The following is an 18,811-nucleotide window of genomic DNA, read 5'->3' on the forward strand; positions in this document are numbered from 1 at the left end:
GACACCAATGCACCTGAACATTTCGTAATTGGGTTAGGCTGTGATATAGTGTAGATCGAACAAGACACATATATGATTGTAAAGAGAGCGTAACCTGGTACTGTGTCAGGATGTCGAGACCGTCCGTATACTCCCTGTACTTGCGTCTCACATTCCCTACTAACTCTGATCCCGTCCAGATAAACAGAGATGTATGGAGTGTATCCTACCCGTTCCATTGCTGCAATGAACACGATAATGAATTAGCCATTAATAAACTCATCATATGTAACCATATCGAAGAATATAATGAACACAAGTACTTACCGGTAAACCCATATTAAGGGGCCTCACAACGGGCCATCGTTCCCAACACCAAACCTGTAGTAGGTACGAGCAACCCCAAGGTTCGCATACCCTGAGGTGCGACGGCAGGCAACGCATAGCTGTCGATACGTCCATGCCAGGACAGCGCTGCCCCAGCTGTACGCCGCTATGTTCTCCCACGGCTGGCGTAGTATGTTAAGGAAGATCCAGCTGATGGTGTTGCCCGAGACGTCTGGAAAGAGGAAAGCACCAAGAAAGTGCCAGAGTCACACTCGAGCGAACCTATCAATCTGAGGCTCCTCAGCCTGTGGGTGCAAGTAATCAAAGCGCTCCGTGATCCAGGACGATGAAACACCAGAAGTTTTCCTGAAATTTACCAAAGAAAATGAGACCCGATGGCTGCAAGAAAGCAATACAAATATTAAATAGGCTTGAATTTCTCACTTATTTTTCTTGGAAGCCTCGTCGTCCGGTGGAAGAAAGCTAGTAAACTGAGCCACCAGCTCCCTCCAGCGATCGTTGTCAACTATCCCTGTCACTGGAAGCCCCCCCAACTGAAGGCCTAAAATAACCTTCACGTCTTGCAACGTCAAGGTCATCTCGCCACAAGGTAGGTGGAACGTGTGGGTCTCAGGCCTCCACCTGTTATAAGAATAGAACGACTGTTAGTTGCCTTAAATTTGTTACAAGAAAGTTTACGTACAAAGAATGCACTCGCAGCTGTCTACAGCTGCGGTAAGTAGTGCTGGGTCAAGGAGCGGAAGACCGTGGTTGACAACAAGGACAAGCTCGAGGAAACCGGCACGCCGTATGTACGGCGCGTAACGCTCGTCCCACTGGTGCGCCCTGGTGTGCGTGCGGGGCCTCAAAGGAGGCAAGGCCATCTCTGCGTCGTTGTCACTCAAGATGTGTGCTCGGTGCTGGTCGTCGTACTCCACCTCAAGAATGGGGTACAACGGGTGCTACGTGGGATGGGCCATCCTGTTACAAATTTATAAACAAAACGTCAGAGTACTCAAATTAACAAAATTCAAATTAACATTATCTAGCATTGCAAAGTAAAATATTCCTAATAACGTTCGAATGGAATACGATCCCTCGACCGGCTCGCTACAATTCCTAACTAAATAACTAACTATAAACTAAATAATAACCGGATCTAGCAGTGACAACCGCATCGCTACAATCCCTAACTAAATAAATAACACAAACTAAATAATAAATACCTAATCAATCCCTAAACCCAAAATCCTAACCTAAAACCTAAAAACTGCATAGTATATCACAAACTAATTATCCTAAAACAATAATAATCATAATAACATTAAACTGAGAGGGAGGTACCTTAGGAGTGGGCGGCCTTGACGCGCCGGGTTCGTGGCTTGGCCGGCGCGGGTGCCGCGAGGGCGCGGGCGCGGGCGGGCGCGGCCGGCGGGAGTGGCCTGGCATGGCCGGCGAGGGCGCGGGCGGGAGGCAGGCGATGGCCGGCGGCGGGGCGCGTCAGCTAGCTAGCTGGCGGCACGGCCGGGCGGGCAGGGGTGCGTGCGGCCGGGGGCTCGGCCGCGGAGTTTTATTTGGCCCAGACACGCCATGATTCCCGGCGCGGCACTGCCTCGCCAAGATCGGTGGCGCGGCAGACCCTGCCCAGTCAGCGGTTAGCGCTCCTGGTCGCCGCCACGTCAGCCCTATGCCGCACCACCATGCATGACGCGGCACAAGCATTTGGCCGTGCCAGGGCAATAGGCGCGGCCAAAAGTGTTAGTTTAAAAAAAATCGGAGGTGTTAGATTTAAAATTAGTTTTCAAAAAGTGTTAAAATTAAAAAAAAATTCGGGCACGGAGATGATCATGGAGTGCGTCTTCGGCTGGAGTACCTCGCGGAGAGCTCGAATGACATCATGAAGATTCAGATGGAAATCTGCACTGACAAGGATAGGATGGCCTTACATTCTTTGTTCGAAGATTTGGAAGAGGGCGATGGTGCAAAGACTGTACCACCGGTTGGGATTGTCAAGTTTGTAGGTATTGATCTGATCGAGAGATTTATATGCTGATGTATTCCTGTTCCTTTTTGCTCGTTATCTGGCTTGCGTGCTCATGTTTAAATTTCTCAATGCTGTCTGCCTATCTGTTTGTTTGCGTCATAAGCCCATGCGTGTTGCCGTTTCCTTATCCCCCCACAAATCGTGGTTATTTATATCCGATCAACAAGCATGATTCATTGTCTTAATACTGTTGTTTCAAAAGATTTAATGATTCTTTTTTTCCTTGTTGTTACTGTTTTGAAAAGATGTGTTTGAAAAAACATGGGTGTGGGACAAGCTGCTGCCATTGAAGAGTTCTGTTGAGTGGTCTGACTTACCTTCGGCAGTATTACAAGCGCAATGCCAGTGAAGTTGCTGAAGTTACTGGCAGCTTGGTTGCTGTCGATGTTTCGCCACCGATAGCCTGCCACGGGGGTACCCGGGGCAGTATGTTCGGGCTTCGGCGTATGCTGAACTCGATGGTTAACGCAAGAGACAGCCGATTTATCCTGGTTCAGGCCCTCGATCGTAGATCGAGTAATAACCTTACGTCCAGTCGGCCTTAGGCCTTTGCGTTGGATTGATTCTCAAGTGTCGTATTCTGTTGATAGGAGCCCTGCCCTCCTTTATATAGTCAGGAGGCCAGAGTCCTAGTCGGTTTACAATGAGATTTCCTAGTAGGATTACTTAATAGTTCTGCTACTAAGATTTACATGGGAAGAATCCTAGTTGAACTAGATCTTCTCTCTCCCTTGCGGGGTATCCTGTGGGTCCCGTATCGACAAGCCCCCGAGCACTTCATGGTTGAGCTCTGAAAGTCTCGCTCTGCCCCTTCAAGTCTTGTTGAGTAGGAACAAGATGTCATCCGAGTGCTTTCTGGAGTGAAACCTTGTAGCGCTTCTTAGGATCTTTGAGTGGTGAGTGCTTTTCTGAGGAAAAAAATACATCCATCTGGTTGTAGCCCCCGAGCCTCTTGCTATTTGGAACAAGGAGCTGGAGGATCTTGTCTTGAAGTTGTTCTGATCGCACTCACTGAGTGTAGCCCCCGAGCCTCTTGCTATTTGGAACAAAAAGTTGGAGGGTCTTGATCCTTTATGTTGTTTGAAAATTTGTGTTCTGAAGTAGTCCCCAAGACTTGTATTATGTCATCGTCCGAGTAGTTTCGCGGCATCTTTCCGAAGCGGCCTTTTAGTCTTGGATTAAACCATCATCCGAGTAGTTTGGCGGCATGCAGCCTCCGAGCTTATGTCCGGGTTCCTTTTGGGTAAAAGTGTACTCACTGAGTGTAGCCCCCGAGCCTCGTGCTTTTGGGTCTATCCTGCAGCTCCGCGCTTTCTCCGAGTTCTTCTCTTTAGAAATGAAGTCGGATGAAGAGTCTTGATGTATCGTCGTCGTTGTAGTGTTGAGTTTCTTGTATTCTTGGTCCTTTGTCTTTGGTTCCGAGCCTCCGGGAGTAGTTGAAATAAAAACCGGGTTCCCTAGCTTAGTATTGATTAAGCTATGGTGCTGGCCGAGCCTCCGAGCGTATATCCGTGTTGTTTTGTTTAGGAAGAACTCGGATACGAGGTCTTGGCGTATTCTTTGATGGTCTGCTGTTGTCAGATGTAGTTGTACGGTGGTGGTTGAGTGTAAATGCCTTTTGTTTACGGGTTGTACTGTGCTGGTATATTCTTCCGAATATGCCCGTCTTCGAGTACTGCTTCCTCTCGCCTGAGTCATCTATTATTGAGTCCTATCTTTTCACTGTGTCCTTTGTTAGGCTTATTTCGTTGGTACTCCTAGTCCATGTGCGCCGATCCTTTGGTCTATAAATACTGTCCCGGAGTGCTTGTTTTCATCCATTGGACATTCTGTTGAAACCTTGGTGGTCATGAACATGGTAGTTTGTGAAGTAGAGCAGCCCCCGGGCATATTTTGTAGTTCCTGTGTGTGTTGTTGTAGCTGGAGAAAGTCTTGTGATAGGGATTAGAGGTAGGCTAATCCCGCGACAGCATTGTGCCAGGATGTACGTGGTGGTAGTTGGAGGAAGTCTTGTGATGTGGGCTTCGTTCCTTCATCCGGCAGTTCTGGGTTGATCCTCGTCGCATGTCTTGAGACTGTCCGGTGTAGATCAACACCATATCTAGCATCACATCGGTCTTGGGTAGACAGATGCCCGCCGGCCTTCTCTGCTCCATGTTGTCTTACCGTGCTGCCGATTTCCGCCTTGGATGCACTGCGTCCATCCTTTGAAGAAAACAGTGTAGCTGATGGCGGTCTGTCCTTCCGAGTAGCAATTTGGGACACATGGTCATTCCAGAGCCTAGTCGTGCCCGTGTTCCTCTTTGCTACTTTGCTTTTCGTGGTGCCGAGTTCGTTGGGTCTTGTAAGATTTGTAATCTTCTATTTTTCAAGTCGCTTGTAATGTAACGAATCTTGTCTTCTGAGTTGTCTTTGACTTTTCTGTTGTGATCCCTATCGTTCGCGAGGCTACCGAGTTCTTTCTTACATAACCGGGTTCTTTTGTTCCTCGTGAGGTAACCCTTTCTTTCTTCTTTCTTTCTTCTTGGCTTGACAGGTTGTTCTTGTATCAAACTGATAACCCTGCCGTGGCATTGGACGGATAAGTCTGAGATCTGCCTGTTGGTTTGTACCGTTGTGTGGATTCGTGCCCTACGTTGTTTTAGCTGCGTCGGTAAATGGACCGTTGCGTTCCCACATTGTGTTTTAACGAGCCTTGTGGGCCGTTTGTATCACTGAAAAATCTATTTAAAGACCTTTTATCTTCCTTTCCTTTGCTGTCCAGCTCTTGCCTTTAAACCCTAGCTCTCAGAAATCCGCCACCGTCATTGTTGCCATCACCCGGGCACCATCATCCTAGCTTCATCTTCCTTAGTGTCTTTTTTGCTTCCGCCAGTTCATGGGAAAGAAGAAAACCGCAAGCAAGTCTCAGGCGACCTTCGTGGACGAGGAGTCATCCCTCTCTTTGATTGAAAACCAGGAGTTTGTGGCCATGAGGGCAGCTCAGAAGGTTTGGCCGGCTCCAACAACAAGCGAAGACCAGCTGCGCGAGCTCGTTAGCGATGGCCTGATCCAAAGCAAAGTCATCGCTGAGTGGAGAGTTCCGGGCGAGCATCGGGTTCCGGCTCCGGGTCCTGGTGAGATTGTCCTTTTTGTTTCCTTTGTCCGCGCTGGACTTTGTCTTCCTGCTTCCGCCTTCCTTCATCAGTTTCTTGGTTATTTCAGGGTTAGTCTGAACCATCTAACCCCCAATGCCGTTCTCCATCTTTCTGTTTTTGTTCACCTTTGTGAAGCCTTCCTTGGGATCCCTCCTTCTCTATCTCTTTTTCGCTTTTTCTTTCGTCTGAAACCTCAACCCCGCCGTGAAGAAACCAGCGCCCTTGGCGGTTGCGGGATTCAGTTTCGCCAAGGTCTCAAAATTAAGTTTTTTGATTATGACCTGGTCGATTCTGTCAAAGATTGGCGTGCCGAGTGGTTCTACGCTGCCAATTTGATCCCTTCCCTTGTCGTCCACTCCGAATCTGGTCCTGTGGTGAATGACCGATGGGACAAGAAGTTTGAGTCACCTGCCGAGATTCAAGCGATCCAGCCACTCCTTGATAGGATTAGCATGCTGAAACAGTAGGGTTTGACCGGCTTTGGTATTGTTTCAAGCTTCCTTCGTCGTCGGGTTCAGCCTTTGAAGGAGCGGGAGCATCTCGGCTTTGAGTATTCTAGAGCCGAGGATCCTTCATGCATGGTCCCAGCTCTTGAGCTGACCGGTGAGGAGGTACTCGAGCGTCTCCAGAAGATGCTGAAAGGAGTGAGCATCATTCCTCCTGCCGTCTCTGAGTTCTCGGCCATCAACCCGCCTCCAGTTGTGAGTTGTCTATCTTTTTGTTTGAGTACTTTATATACTTTTGCTGCATCCGTTCTTGCTTAGCTTTTCTTTGTCTCGGTTGTTTTATTCTTTTTCACAGGAGCTTGGGCGAAACTTTGTCGATCCGATCCCCCTTGATGTTCTCCCTGCCGTGGCGGAGACTGGGGATCGTTTAGCTGGAACCTCTGCAATTAGTAAGTCCCAAACCTCTACAGCCCTTCCTGGGGTTTCTTCCGGATTTGTTGATGTATATGAAGAATATGTTCCTCGTCTAGTCCCTCGCGGCCCTCGCAGTGTCCCAAAGAGGGGGCGAACGGATGGGTCTTCATCTGGCCTGCCTGCCTCCAAGAAGCCTCGCAAACCAAGTACTCCCTCAGGTACTCTAGTCGTTGCTAGCATGCTCTTAGGTGAGCACATTTAATACTCTTTGTTCCTTTATTTTCATGTCTCTCTCTTGATCCGAGTACTTTTGTTCTCTTTTCAGCAGGTGCTCTGGTTTCCTTGGCTGAGGAAGAAAAGGATGATGAAGTCCCCCTCGTCATGCGGCGGTGAGTTGTTTTTCATATTCTTGTTGTATTGAATTCCTCCTTTTCGTCCTGACTTTTAGTTTTGAACTTTTTGAAGTAATCGGAGGTCGGGTGCGAGTTCTTCCGAGACTCCCGCGCCGACTTCTCCTGAAGCTCCAGTGTCGAGTTCTTTGGTTGCCTCTGCCCCGAGCTCTACTGCTCCTCCGGTGTGGGATCCTTCCATGGCTCCAGCCCCGGCTTCTTCCGCGGCTCCGTTGTCGGCTATCCCGCGCCCGTCGTCGGGTGGCGGGGACGTCTTCGCCGTCGTGGTTCCCCCTGCGAGGCCTTCTCTTGGCTTCGCGAAGAAGAAAGTGGTTGGGTGAGTAGATTCTAGCTTTCTCTTTTCGGCTTTTATCTTCCTTCCTCTGGTTCTTAATGGTGCTTCCTTTTATCATTTTTTAGTGTTTCGTCTTCTCTCATTTCTTCATCGACTTCTTCTCTGCCTCCCACCGTGCCAACGAGTTCCGAGCCTCGGGACTCACAACATTCTGTTGGTGAAGTCGCCGTGGGGGCTTCAGAGCTTCCTGGTGGAGTTGCGGACTTGGCCGCTCCGGAGGTGACCATGGCCGTCGTGCCGGGTCCTTCTGAGGGTTTGGCTCCGGCTTCCCTAGAGGTTGCTTTGGTCGTTCCTTCTTCGCCCCAGCCGGCTTCTCCTTCCCCTTCTCTTGCTTCTGGTGGCCCCTCTTTTTCCGGTGACGTGGTGCAACAGTTTGATGCCACTCATCGGTTATCAGAGCTGACCGCAGCCTGGGGGAGCTTGTCGACCCTCGCGAGTTCTTTTGGTGAAAAGCTCCAGGTAGGTTTTATTGCTACTCCTCTTTTGCATGCTTGTTTTTCTTCTGTTCTTACGCCTTGTTTCTCTTTGCTCAGTCTTTCTCTCGTGATCATTCTGGCTTCTTTTTCTCATCTGAAAATGAGAGGAAGTTGTCTTCGGAGGTGGACGCTCTGAAAGCCGATCTTGACCTCCTCCGAGCTGAGTTGGAGACAGAGCGTCAAATGTACCAAAAGGAGGAGAAGACCCTTCGCGCCCGGGTAGTGGAGACGGAGAAGCAGAGGGATGCTGCGGTGGAGTCTGCGAAGAATGAATGCAAAGGTGCCACGGGTTCGGCCTATTTCTTTTTGTATTTTGACTTCTTTTTCCGCTGACTTGTTCTTGGGTGTCTTGTTTAGCTCTCCGAGTCGAGAAGCAGAAGCTCTCGGAGAGTATCGATGAAATGAAGGCCCTTGTCCGTTCTAGTCACAATAAAGCTGAGGAGGTAATTACTCATGCTGAGGAAGAACTCGCCCTTGCTAGGCTGATTAGGCATGGAGCTGACAGAGATCTTGTGCAGGCCCAAAAGACTATTGAAGGCTTGTCCGGGAAGCTGGCGACGGCTACTGAAAATTGGAATGTTTTGTGGAAGTCTTTTCGCTCAGTAGCCGATGTCCTCCGGACTCCAGCGGATGACGGGCAATCTTGGGCGCAGTTCATTCCCCAGATTCCGACTCGTTTCCAAGAGTTCGCGAAGAAGTGTGCCCAAGTATGTACCAAGAATGTGCTGGCCCAGGTCCGGGTCCTCGCTCCAGAGGCGCCTCTGTCCAAGATAGCAGAGGAAGCTGAAAGCCAAGAATACCTTGACGCCGTTGAGAGGATGGAGCCCGAGGTCGAAGGTCTAGCCAGTAGGGTTGTAGATAGTCTAAATATTGACATCCCCCTTTCTGATGACAACGCCTGACTTGATTGAGCATCCCCTTGTGATATTACACTCCCCTTTAAATGAAGATTCTTTATTTTTGTTGATGTATTCTTTGCCTGGGTGTGGTTGAAGTTACTTGACTTGCTGAGTACTTTGTCCTGTTCCTGTCTCCGCTCCGCAAAACAACTCTATGTGTTATCCTGACGAGACCCCTCGATTTGTCGAGTACTTTTCTTTTCTTCCTCTTTTGTGATCCGTCGAGTGTTTTGTCCGTGCTATGATTTGTTAGATGTAGATCTTTGCGTTGACAACCTTTCGCCTGCGCTATGTAAAACGACTCGGTATAGAATGTTGCCTTGACAAACTTCGGCATCCGAGTGCTTTCTTCTTGCGCTATGTAAAACGACTTGGTATAGAATGTTGCCTTGACAAACTTCGGCATCCGAGTGCTTTCTTGAGTGGGTATAGAATGTTGCCTTGACAAACTTCAGCATCCGAGTGCTTTCTTGAGTGCTTTCTTGATTGGCGCTTGTGCTTTTCTGAGGAGGAAGTATTCCTATCTGGATGTAGCCCCCCAGCCTCTTGCTTTTTGGAACGAAATGCTGGAGGGTCTTTTGAAGTTAACTTTCGGTCGACTGGTTTCGGGTGTTAGCTTTTAGCTACCTTCATCGGCGGGCTCAAGCATCTTTTCAGCTATTTTGCTCTCGTCCGGAATGCTCAGGCATGTTTTCAGCCATTTTGCTTTTTGTTTTGGGTGTTAGCTTGTAGCTACCCTCATCGGCGGGCTCAAGCGTTTTTTCAGCTATTTTGCTCCCGGCCGGGATGCTCAGGCATGTTTTCAGCCATTTTGCTTTTTGTTTCGGGTGTTAGCTTTTAGCTACCCTCATCAGCGGGCTCAAGCGCTTTTTTCAGCTATTTTGCTCTCGGCCGGGATGCTCAGGCATGTTTTCAGCCATTTTGCTTTTTGTTTCGGGTGTTAGCTTTTAGCTACCCTCATCGGCGAGCTCAAGCGTCTTTTCAGCTATTTTGCTCTTGGCCGGGATGCTCAGGCATGTTTTCAGCCATTTTGCTTTTTGTTTCGGGTGTTAGCTTTTAGCTACCCTCATCGGCGAGCTCAAGCGTTTTTTCAGCTATTTTGCTCTTGGCCGGGATGCTCAGGCATGTTTTCAGCCATTTTGCTTTTTGTTTCGGGTGTTAGCTTTTAGCTACCCTCATCGGCGAGCTCAAGCGTCTTTTCAGCTATTTTGCTCTCGGCCGGGATGCTCAGGCATGTTTTCAGCCATTTTGCTTTTTGTTTCGGGTGTTAGCTTTTAGCTACCCTCATCGGCGAGCTCAAGCGTCTTTTCACCTATTTTGCTCTTGGCCGGGATGCTCAGGCATGTTTTCAGCCATTTTGCTTTTTGTTTTGTGAAAACAACTCGTTGGAAGTCATGACAAGACATGCTGTGGATGAATATCATCTTTATTGATCATGAGTATAAACTGATACATATGTTGTTGAAGAGTATTGTCTTTCGTTGATTGTGAACGTAGGTCCCTCATGGCTTGCATATCTGTTTTTTTTTCTTGAGTTGTTTTTTACGCGTAGAACCTTCTTAGCTGGCTGATGTGCCATGTATTGCTGACTTCTTTTCCATCTTCGGTCATTAACTTGTATGTGCCTGGTCTGGTGACTTTTGTGACAATGAACGGACCTTCCCATGGACTGAGTAGCTTATGTCGTCCGTTAGTCTTCTGTATCCTTCTTAGTACTAAGTCTCCGACTTGTAGTGATCGGGGTTGGGTACTTTTGTTGTAATGCCGTCTTAAACCTTGTAGGTATCTGGCTGATTGGAGGGTAGCATTTACTCTGATTTCTTCTAAGCTGTCGAGTTCTAATCTTCTTGTGTGTTCTGCTTCCCCTTCATCGTATTGCTCTATCTTTGGGGATGTCCAGATCAAATCGGCGGGCAGTACGGCCTCTGACCCATAAACCAGGAAGAAGGGTGAGTAGCCTATTGCTCTGCTTATTTTAGTTCGTAGTCCCCATACTACTTTCGGTAATTCTTCAATCCATTTGGACCCATAGTCCACTAGTTCTTCGTATAATCTTGGCTTTAATCCGGCTAGTATGAGTCCATTAGCCCTTTCTACTTGTCCGTTGGCCTCTGGATGTGCAACAGACGCATAGTCTATACTGAAACCACAGTCTTGTGCCCAGCTCTTGAATTCTGTAGCTGTGAAGGGGGAGCCTAGATCTGTGATGATTCGATTGGGCATGCCGAAGCGGTGCATAATGTCTTGGATGAATTCGACTGCTTTGGTTGCGCTGTATTTCGTGAGTGGTTTGTATTCAATCCACTTGGTGAACTTGTCGATTGCCACAAAGATGTACTCGAAGCCGCCTTTTGCTTTTTTCAGGGGTCCTACTTGATCTAGCCCCCAGCAGGAAAAAGGCCAAGCGGGTGGGATGTAGATAAGATTGTGAGCTGGTACGTGGGCTTGTCTCGCAAACATTTGGCAACCTTTGCATTTTCTGACAAGCTCTTCTGCGTCCTTCAAGGCGGTTGGCCAGTAGAATCCGGTGCGAAATGCTTTGCCAACCAGTATCCTTGAAGCGGCATGATTTCCACAGCAACCTGAGTGTATTTCATCTAGGATTTCTTTGCCTTCTTCAAATGAGACACATTTTAGTAGTACTCCTAATGATGCTGCTCTTCTGTAAAGCTTATCCCCTACTAGAACGTAGTTTTTGCTTCTGCGAACAACTTGGGTGGCTTCTGCTTTATCTGCTGGCAGTTTATTTTCTTTGATATAGTCGATGAAAACTTGGCTCCATGAAGTGTTGATTACCAAGATCTGAACGCCTTTAGCCTGAATTTCATGTGTTGTTTCACCGAGTTGTTTGATAGAGGGAACTGATAGCTCTTCTATGAACACGCCGGGTGGAACCTTTGCTCTGTCTGATCCGAGCTTGGCAAGGACATCTGCTGCAATGTTGGAATCGCGTAGGACGTGTAGAATTTCTAATCCTTGGAAATGTTTTTCAAGTTTTCGTATTTCAGCACAATAAGCACCCATGTTTTCTTTGGTGCAATCCCAATCTTTATTGACTTGGTTGATGACTACTGCTGAATCACCATATACGAGTAATCTTTTTATTCCGAGGGTGATCGCCACTCGTAGCCCGTGGATGAGGGCTTCATATTCTGCTTCGTTATTTGTAGCTTGCCATAATATCTGAAGGACATACTTGAGTTGTTTTCCTTCTGGAGAAATGAGGAGAACGCCTGCACCGGCCCCTCCTAGTTTGAGTGATCCGTCAAAGTACATCTTCCAGTGGTCAAGGATTGTATCTGATAAAGGCTGTTGAATCTCTGTCCATTCGGCCACGAAATCGGCGAGGGCTTGAGATTTGATTGCTTTTCGTGGGGTGAAATTGATGTCAAGAGCTCCAATTTCAACTGCCCACTTGGATATGCGCCCCGTGGCATCTTTATTGTGTAGGATGTCTCCAAGTGGGAAATCTGTCACCACGGTAATCTTGTGGCTTTCGAAATAGTGGCGAAGCTTCCGTGAGGTAATGAGTAGAGCGTAGAGTAGTTTTTGTATATGCGGGTACCGGGTTTTAGATTCTGATAGTACTTCGCTGATGTAGTATACGGGACGTTGCACTTTATACACGCGTCCTTGTTCTTCTCTTTCTATGACTATTGCTGTGTTGATTACTGTAGGAGTTGCCGCAATATATAGCATCATATCTTCATCTTTCTTTGGAGGTGTCAGGATAGGCGACGAAGTGAGGTATTCTTTAAGTTTTTTGAAAGCTTCATCGGCCTCTATTGTCCACTCGAACTTGTCTGTTTTCTTTAGTAGTTTAAAAAAAGGTAATCCCTTTTCGCCGAGTCTTGATATGAAGCGGTTGAGGGCCGCCATGCATCCTGTTAGTTTCTGCACATCTTTGACACTTCTAGGTGGGCCCATTTCTGTTATAGCTCGAATTTGCTTGGTGCTGGCTTCGATCCCGCGCTGACTGACCAAAAATCCGAGTAGTTGTCCTGAGGGAACTCCAAATACACATTTATTTGGGTTCAATTTCCATCTCCATTTCTTCAAGTTTTCGAAGGTTTGCTTTAAATCTTCAATTCGAGTGTCTGGGTTCTTTGTTTTCACCACCACATCGTCCACGTATGCTTCCACATTTTCGCCGATTTGATTCCCAAGGCAAGTCTGGATAGCTCTTTGATACGTGGCGCCAGCGTTCTTTAGTCCAAACGACATGGTCTTGTAGCAGTAGGCACCAAACGGGGTGATGAAAGATGTCTTGCTCTGGTCTTCTTCTTTTAGTGCGATCTGGTGATATCTTGAATAGCAATCGAGAAAAGATAATAACGCAGATCCTGCTGTCGAGTCAACTATCTGGTCAATGCGTGGTAGCCCGAACGGATCTTTTGGGCAATGTTTGTTGAGATCTGTGTAATCGACGCACATACGCCACTCGTCCGTGTTTTTCTTCTACACAAGGACCGGATTTGCTAGCCAATCTGGATGAAGGATTTCCTTGATGAATCCGGCTTCCATTAGTTTTGTTATTTCCTTTTTAATTGCTGCCTTCTTGTCGGGTGAGAATCGTCGTAGCCGTTGCTTTACAGGCTTGGAGCTTTTGTTAACATCAATTCTGTGCTCAGCCAACTCCCTTGGGACTCCTGGCATGTCGGCCGGCTTCCAAGCGAAGATATCTTTGTTGTCCCGAAGAAAGTTGGTGAGCGTGAGTTCCTATTTTGCCGAGAGGTGAGCACTGATGGTTGCTGTCTTGGAGGTATCGCCTGTGCCTAAGTTGATTTGCTTGACGTCGGCTTCTTTTGGTGGTGCGATGATGCTGGGCTTTTTAGCCGGTATTTCTAATTCTTCTTGGCTTGTCTCTGCAGCGATTGCGGCTATTTCTTTTCTTCCATTGTTGGCTTGCGCTTTAGCTGCAATTTGGATTGCCTGAACGTCGCAGTCAAAAGCGCGCTTCAAATCGCTTCGAAGAGAAAGGATACCGTTTGGTCCTGGCATCTTAAGCAGTAAGTACGGATAATGTGGTATTGCCATGAATTTGGCCAGTGCTGGACGTCCGAGGATTGCATGATAAGACGAATCGAAGTCAGCGACTTCAAATTTGATAAACTCTGTTCGGTAGTTTGAAGGAGTTCCAAAGGTAACAGGTAAAGTAATTTGTCCGAGTGGCATGGCTGCTTTGCCGGGTACTATTCCGTAAAAGGGTGTGCTTGTTGGCGTAATCATCCCGGCGAGTTATAGTCCCATTTTCCTTAGAGTTTCTGAAAAGATGATGTTGAGTCCAGCTCCTCCATCGATTAGTACTTTGGTGACGGTCATACCGGCAATAGTCGGATCTAGAACCAGTGGATAATGACCTGCGTTTCCCACGCTAGTCCATTGGTCTTCTCTGGTAAATTGGATAGGATACTGTGACCAATTGAGGTATCTTGGTGTAGCCGGTTCTGCTGTCATAATGGTCCGCAGTGCTAGTTTTTCTTGATGTTTGCTTCTGCAATCCGGAGCCCCTGAGAAAATCACTGCTACTGTTCCCCTGGGTTTTTGGAATCCTTTGTCCTCGTGGTTGTCTTCTTCTCTTTTCTGATTGTCCTCTTTGGTGTTTTCCTTACTATCTCTTCTTGTGTATCGATCATTGAAAGTGTAGCAATTTCCGATGGTGTGCCTCCCACTAGGGTGCAATGGGCAACGTATATTTTCAATGTCATCATATCTTCTGGGTTTGGGAAACTTCTTTGATTTGTCGGCCATTGCCACAGTATTGTCTGGTCTACGTTTTCTTTCTTGATGTCTGCTATTTCGGTGATTTTGCTTGTCCAAGTTGTCCTGGTTGTTTCTGCCCGGGAACCTCTCTCGTGTTTTTTCTTCTGCAGTAATCATCTTTCTACTGTACGTCTGAATTCTTCATTGTTTCTCGGGTTTTCTTTGCAGAAATCTTGAAATTGCCACCTAGCCATGATTCCGTGAGAGAAAGCTTCAATTACTTCTCGTTCGGTTATGTCATGTACTTGAGCTCGTAGTTCGCCGAATCGTCGATAGTAATTTCTAAGACTTTCACCTCCCTTTTGCTTGAGTCCTTTTAGCTCTGCATGAGTGACTGGGTGTGTAATGATTCCTGTGAAATTTTCGCAAAAAACTCTTTGCAAATCCTCCCAATTTCTGATAGATCCTGGGTTCAGCTTGTCGAACCATTGGAGGGGCATGGCCTCCAGTGCCATGGGAAAGAAAAGGGTTTTGATATCGTCGTCTCCTCCGGCCAGTTCAATTGATTGTGAATATATTCTGAGCCATTGCCTTGGTTCAGTTTTGCCATCATACTTGGAATGGTTAGACGGTTTGAATTTGTGAGGTAATCGTACTAATGCGAGCCTGTTCGCGAAACAGGGGAACCTGTCATGTGCCTTGGTTTCTTTGAATTCAGATTCGGCACCTTCTTCTGGCCAACTGTTGTCCTGATGGGAACAATCTTGCGAGGTTGTCTGGGTAGGTACCCTGCTCCTAGTCTTCCTTAGTTGTTCAAATCGGTGGCCTTGATTATGTTCCTTCCTACTTCCTCCGTCATGGCTTCCACCCGGCCCAAGTCTTTCGAAAGTGGATTTCCTTTTATTTTGATCTTCTTGCCGGTGAGTTGTTGATCTGGCGGGTAGTCTTGATCGAGTTTTCTCTTCATGCGTTCTCGGGATCGTCGATCGGAGCAAGTCCTGGAGCTGTTCATACTTCTCACCAGGATGTAAAGTTGCTCCGAGTTCTTCTAATGCTTCTCGAATCTTATCGTAAGGCGTATTTGCCGTGCGTCTTCCTTCAACTTCCCGTTGCGATTTTCTTTTGTCGTACTCAGCCAATTCTGACTCGTATCTGATCCAAGCTTCCCTGCGCTGCCTAGCACGGTGTTGGCGCCCTTTCTTCAACTTGTTTTTTCTTTCTCTAGCTTGTTTCTGACTATCGGTTTCTCCATCGTAGCCCTGGGCAAAGGGTGATATGTTGGATTCTGATTCATCTGATGATCTGATATCGGGTGCTTCCGGGGGATTTAATGGTGACCGCGGACGTCGAACCATGAGCACTTCTCGTGCGTGAGTCGTTCTGTTGTTGGCGTTAGTTTTCATGCTGTCGGAGTCGCTGATAACTTTAGTACAAGCCTCAGTGTCGTAGATCGAGTCTCCCTCTTGGTAAGGTAGAATAGCGGTTGTTGTTGTGCCGACTAGTTGGGTTCCGCTACCCTCAGGAACGGAACCCGGCCAGTGGATGATACAGTCCTGCGACGTTATCGTTAGCACGAGACCCTCCTGAGCTCCTGTCAGTGGTATCCCGAATCTAGGATTGAAAGATCTTTCGAACTGTCCCTGATAGGATTTTGCCATGTTGTCGAGCCCAAATGGAAAAGAACTCGACTTCTTGAGAGAACTCTGAAGGTAATCCGAGTTGTTTTGGGTTGTGCTCTGGAATCTTGCCAAAAAAGAACTCGATTTCTTGAAAGCACTCGGATAAAACTTCGCCTTGGAGCTTGAATTCAAATCTGATACGAGTGGTCGTGAAATCTGATTTGAATCGGATACTATGAGCTGCGTGAATCTTCTGGTGAGTTGATCCGTTGCCGTTGTTGAAATAAGAACTTCTTTAAGATGATCTGGATCTTCGAGGAGATGGCTTTGAAGCTTGCCGTTGTTGTCTGCCTCGCAGATCCACGAGCCGAAGATGAAAGTTGATCCCGTCGGGAAGATTATGTTGTCGAGGTCCATCGAGCTCTCGGATGCAAAGTCGCCGAAGTCCTCTACCTGGCGCGCCAGCTGTCGATGTTTTACCACCGATAGCCTGCCACGGGGGTACCCGGGGCAGTATGTTCGGGCTTCGGCGTATGCTGAACTCGATGGTTAACGCAAGAGACAGCCGATTTATCCTAGTTCAGGCCCTCGATCGTAGATCGAGTAATAACCTTACGTCCAGTCGGCCTTAGGCCTTTGCGTTGGATTGATTCTCAAGTGTCGTATTTTGTTGATAGGAGCCCTGCCCTCCTTTATATAGTCAGGAGGCCAGAGTCCTAGTCGGTTTACAATGAGATTTCCTAGTAGGATTACTTAATAGTTCTGCTACTAAGATTTACATGGGAAGAATCCTAGTTGAACTAGATCTTCTCTCTCCCTTGCGGGGTATCCTGTGGGTCCCGTATCGACAGTTGCTTCGGCCGAAGTTGTAAGTATACAACTGCCCTTTCTAAACCATCAGTCAAAACCTCCTAATTTTTTTTCTTTGCTTGTCTTCTTGCTTTGTTGAATAAACTGGTTGTCAAATAGTGTCTCAAGAAGGAGGAGGAACTTGTGTCTTTGTGGAACACTCGGGTGCTGCGTTCCCCGATTGTGATCTTGCCTGTCAACACTATCGTTCAGAGTAACCTGATCCAGAAGCATGCACATTCAATCATATTTGCTGAAGAGGGCGGACTTCCTGTTGCTTCCACTGTTGCTTTTGCGGTATGTGCCTCAAACTGGGCGTAAACAAAGCAAAAAATTGTGTCGTATTCACCGCAGAAGTACTACTACTCTCTAGTCCTACTGACCAAATGTGTTTTGCTGTTGACAATTAGCTACTGACCAGATCAGAAAGGAAAAAAAGACATTTTTTGGGGGGGGGGGGGGGGGGGGGGGGGGGGGGGGGGGAGGGTTTCTAGTCCTGTCTTCACAGTTCAAAATTGGCAAGCAATGTACTATCATCTAACGTTTGTGACCTGCTTCTTGCTGCAAAACGGTGCTCGATCTAAGCTTTTATCTTTTTATTGTTGCAGACTTTATATCTATTTGTTGTGGTGCCATTTTAATTGTGCCAACTTGGCCCTGAGCCCTACATGCTCACTGTTTCACTACTACTTTTTATCCAACTCAGCACATGCGCTTTCAGTAATGTAGTACTTCTTTTATGGCTTTTGACTAATGCAAAACTTTGGTTTCAAGTGTATTAGCAAGGAGGCTGACCTGATATGTGAGCTTCTAAAGCATCGTGCTGAGCCTACTGATGGCATCATCCAGCAGAGCAGCATGATCCGCATGTGCGCCTTGAGCCTTATGCACCTACAAGGATCCCGTGCCATTGATGCCGCCGCCTCCATGGTGGTAAGTGCCTGCCCGCATCACGCCACCTCTGCCAAAACACTCTTAGGTTTAACTAGCATCCTCCATCTCTTCTATGTTTAATACTTACCGGCACTTACTGCACAAATGGCTTCAATTAAAGGGCATCACAAAAGAGTGCAAATTGATGTGTGATTGGATAAAAAAAGAGGACGAGCTTATCACCTTCAGTTTTTTCACACGGCACGAGCCTGAGGAATGCCGCTTGATTCGCGCCAGAACCTTGGACGTTATGCTCAGCATACTGAAAGAGTCTTCCTTTCCTTCTTCCAAGGTTAGTGGAATGGGTGATCAGAATGGCGCTGCTGTTGGATTTCTTTTGGCTGCTCCATGTCTTGGTGGGGCAGTCTAGTTATTAAATGCTGTTATGCCCTTCTGTTTGTAACATAGGATTTATTCATTTAGTTCTAATTGTCTTCACATGATCATACAAAATGTTGAGCAGGTTAGCTCGACATGGGATGAGCCGATGGGTTGGCCATTTCGCAAGGATAGCATAGATTCATTTTTTTCACTTAGTATTTATAATGCCTCTTGTGTCCTTCTGTTAATCAAATTCGACTTTATTCATATCATTTAATGGTAAGCCTTGTGCCAGTGTTAAAAATTTTAGACTCATTGGTGGTAAACATGCCAATCACTCAGGAATAAATTGTACATGTTAATCTTAGGTCATCATGATGGTTCTGGCACCAAATTTTGTTTTCATGTGTAGTATATTTCTTTTCTACTGCAGATGTGGCTTGATCTAGTGGCTAATAACTAGAAACAATGATGGTGGGCAGCTCCATGGATGAAGTTTCTTTTGGCTGGAACACTTTGCTCACTAATATGGGCGTCTAGGTTAAGCACAGTACTCGTTTCGGAGTACATGCCTACTGTTGTTGGGCATGGTTGTCAGATCAAACTGTAACAACTACTAGAATGCACTGTGCTATTTAAATTTGTTGCTCCAATGACATATCTTTGGATTTAACTGCACCGTTAAGTTTTGTAGTCCAAACCTCATTTTTCACTTTGGCAGCCGCGGGACGTTCACCCGCTGCCGCATCCGAACTTAACTTATATCCTGCACGGAGGGGTGGCTTAACAGCAAAGTGACAGATTATTGCCCGGGTCCTTCCGTGGTTTGTGGCTGATTAGCTGTTGTTGGCTTGTTGCCCGGGTCCTTCCGTGGTTTGTGGCTCAAAAACCATCTGCCGCGTCAGGCAGCGGAATGTTGC

At 47.2% G+C, this 18,811-nt stretch overlaps 1 protein-coding gene across 1 annotated transcript; it reads left to right on the plus strand.

The window, feature by feature from the left end:
* The first annotated feature begins 17,390 nt into the window (after positions 1–17,390).
* On the plus strand, positions 17,391–18,529 carry LOC136462697 (uncharacterized). The gene is made up of 3 exons (XM_066461758.1): positions 17,391–17,570; positions 17,692–17,862; positions 18,325–18,529. Exons 1-3 carry the CDS (start codon positions 17,391–17,393, stop codon positions 18,352–18,354), a joined length of 381 nt encoding a protein of 126 aa, XP_066317855.1. The 3' UTR covers positions 18,355–18,529.
* Positions 18,530–18,811: the final 282 nt, after the last annotated feature.

The sequence above is a fragment of the Miscanthus floridulus genome, chromosome 7, assembly GCF_019320115.1.
Source record: "Miscanthus floridulus cultivar M001 chromosome 7, ASM1932011v1, whole genome shotgun sequence".
Taxonomy (NCBI): domain Eukaryota; kingdom Viridiplantae; phylum Streptophyta; class Magnoliopsida; order Poales; family Poaceae; genus Miscanthus; species Miscanthus floridulus.

Bases quoted from the DNA above. Each gene is read 5' to 3' on its own strand.
- LOC136462697 (XM_066461758.1), top strand. From the start codon at position 17,391: ATGCAAAACTTTGGTTTCAAGTGTATTAGCAAGGAGGCTGACCTGATA. The intron at 17,571-17,691 runs GTAAGTGCCTGC...CTTCAATTAAAG, and splicing joins ATGCCGCCGCCTCCATGGTG to GGCATCACAAAAGAGTGCAA. The intron at 17,863-18,324 runs GTTAGTGGAATG...TTTCTACTGCAG, and splicing joins CTTCCTTTCCTTCTTCCAAG to ATGTGGCTTGATCTAGTGGC.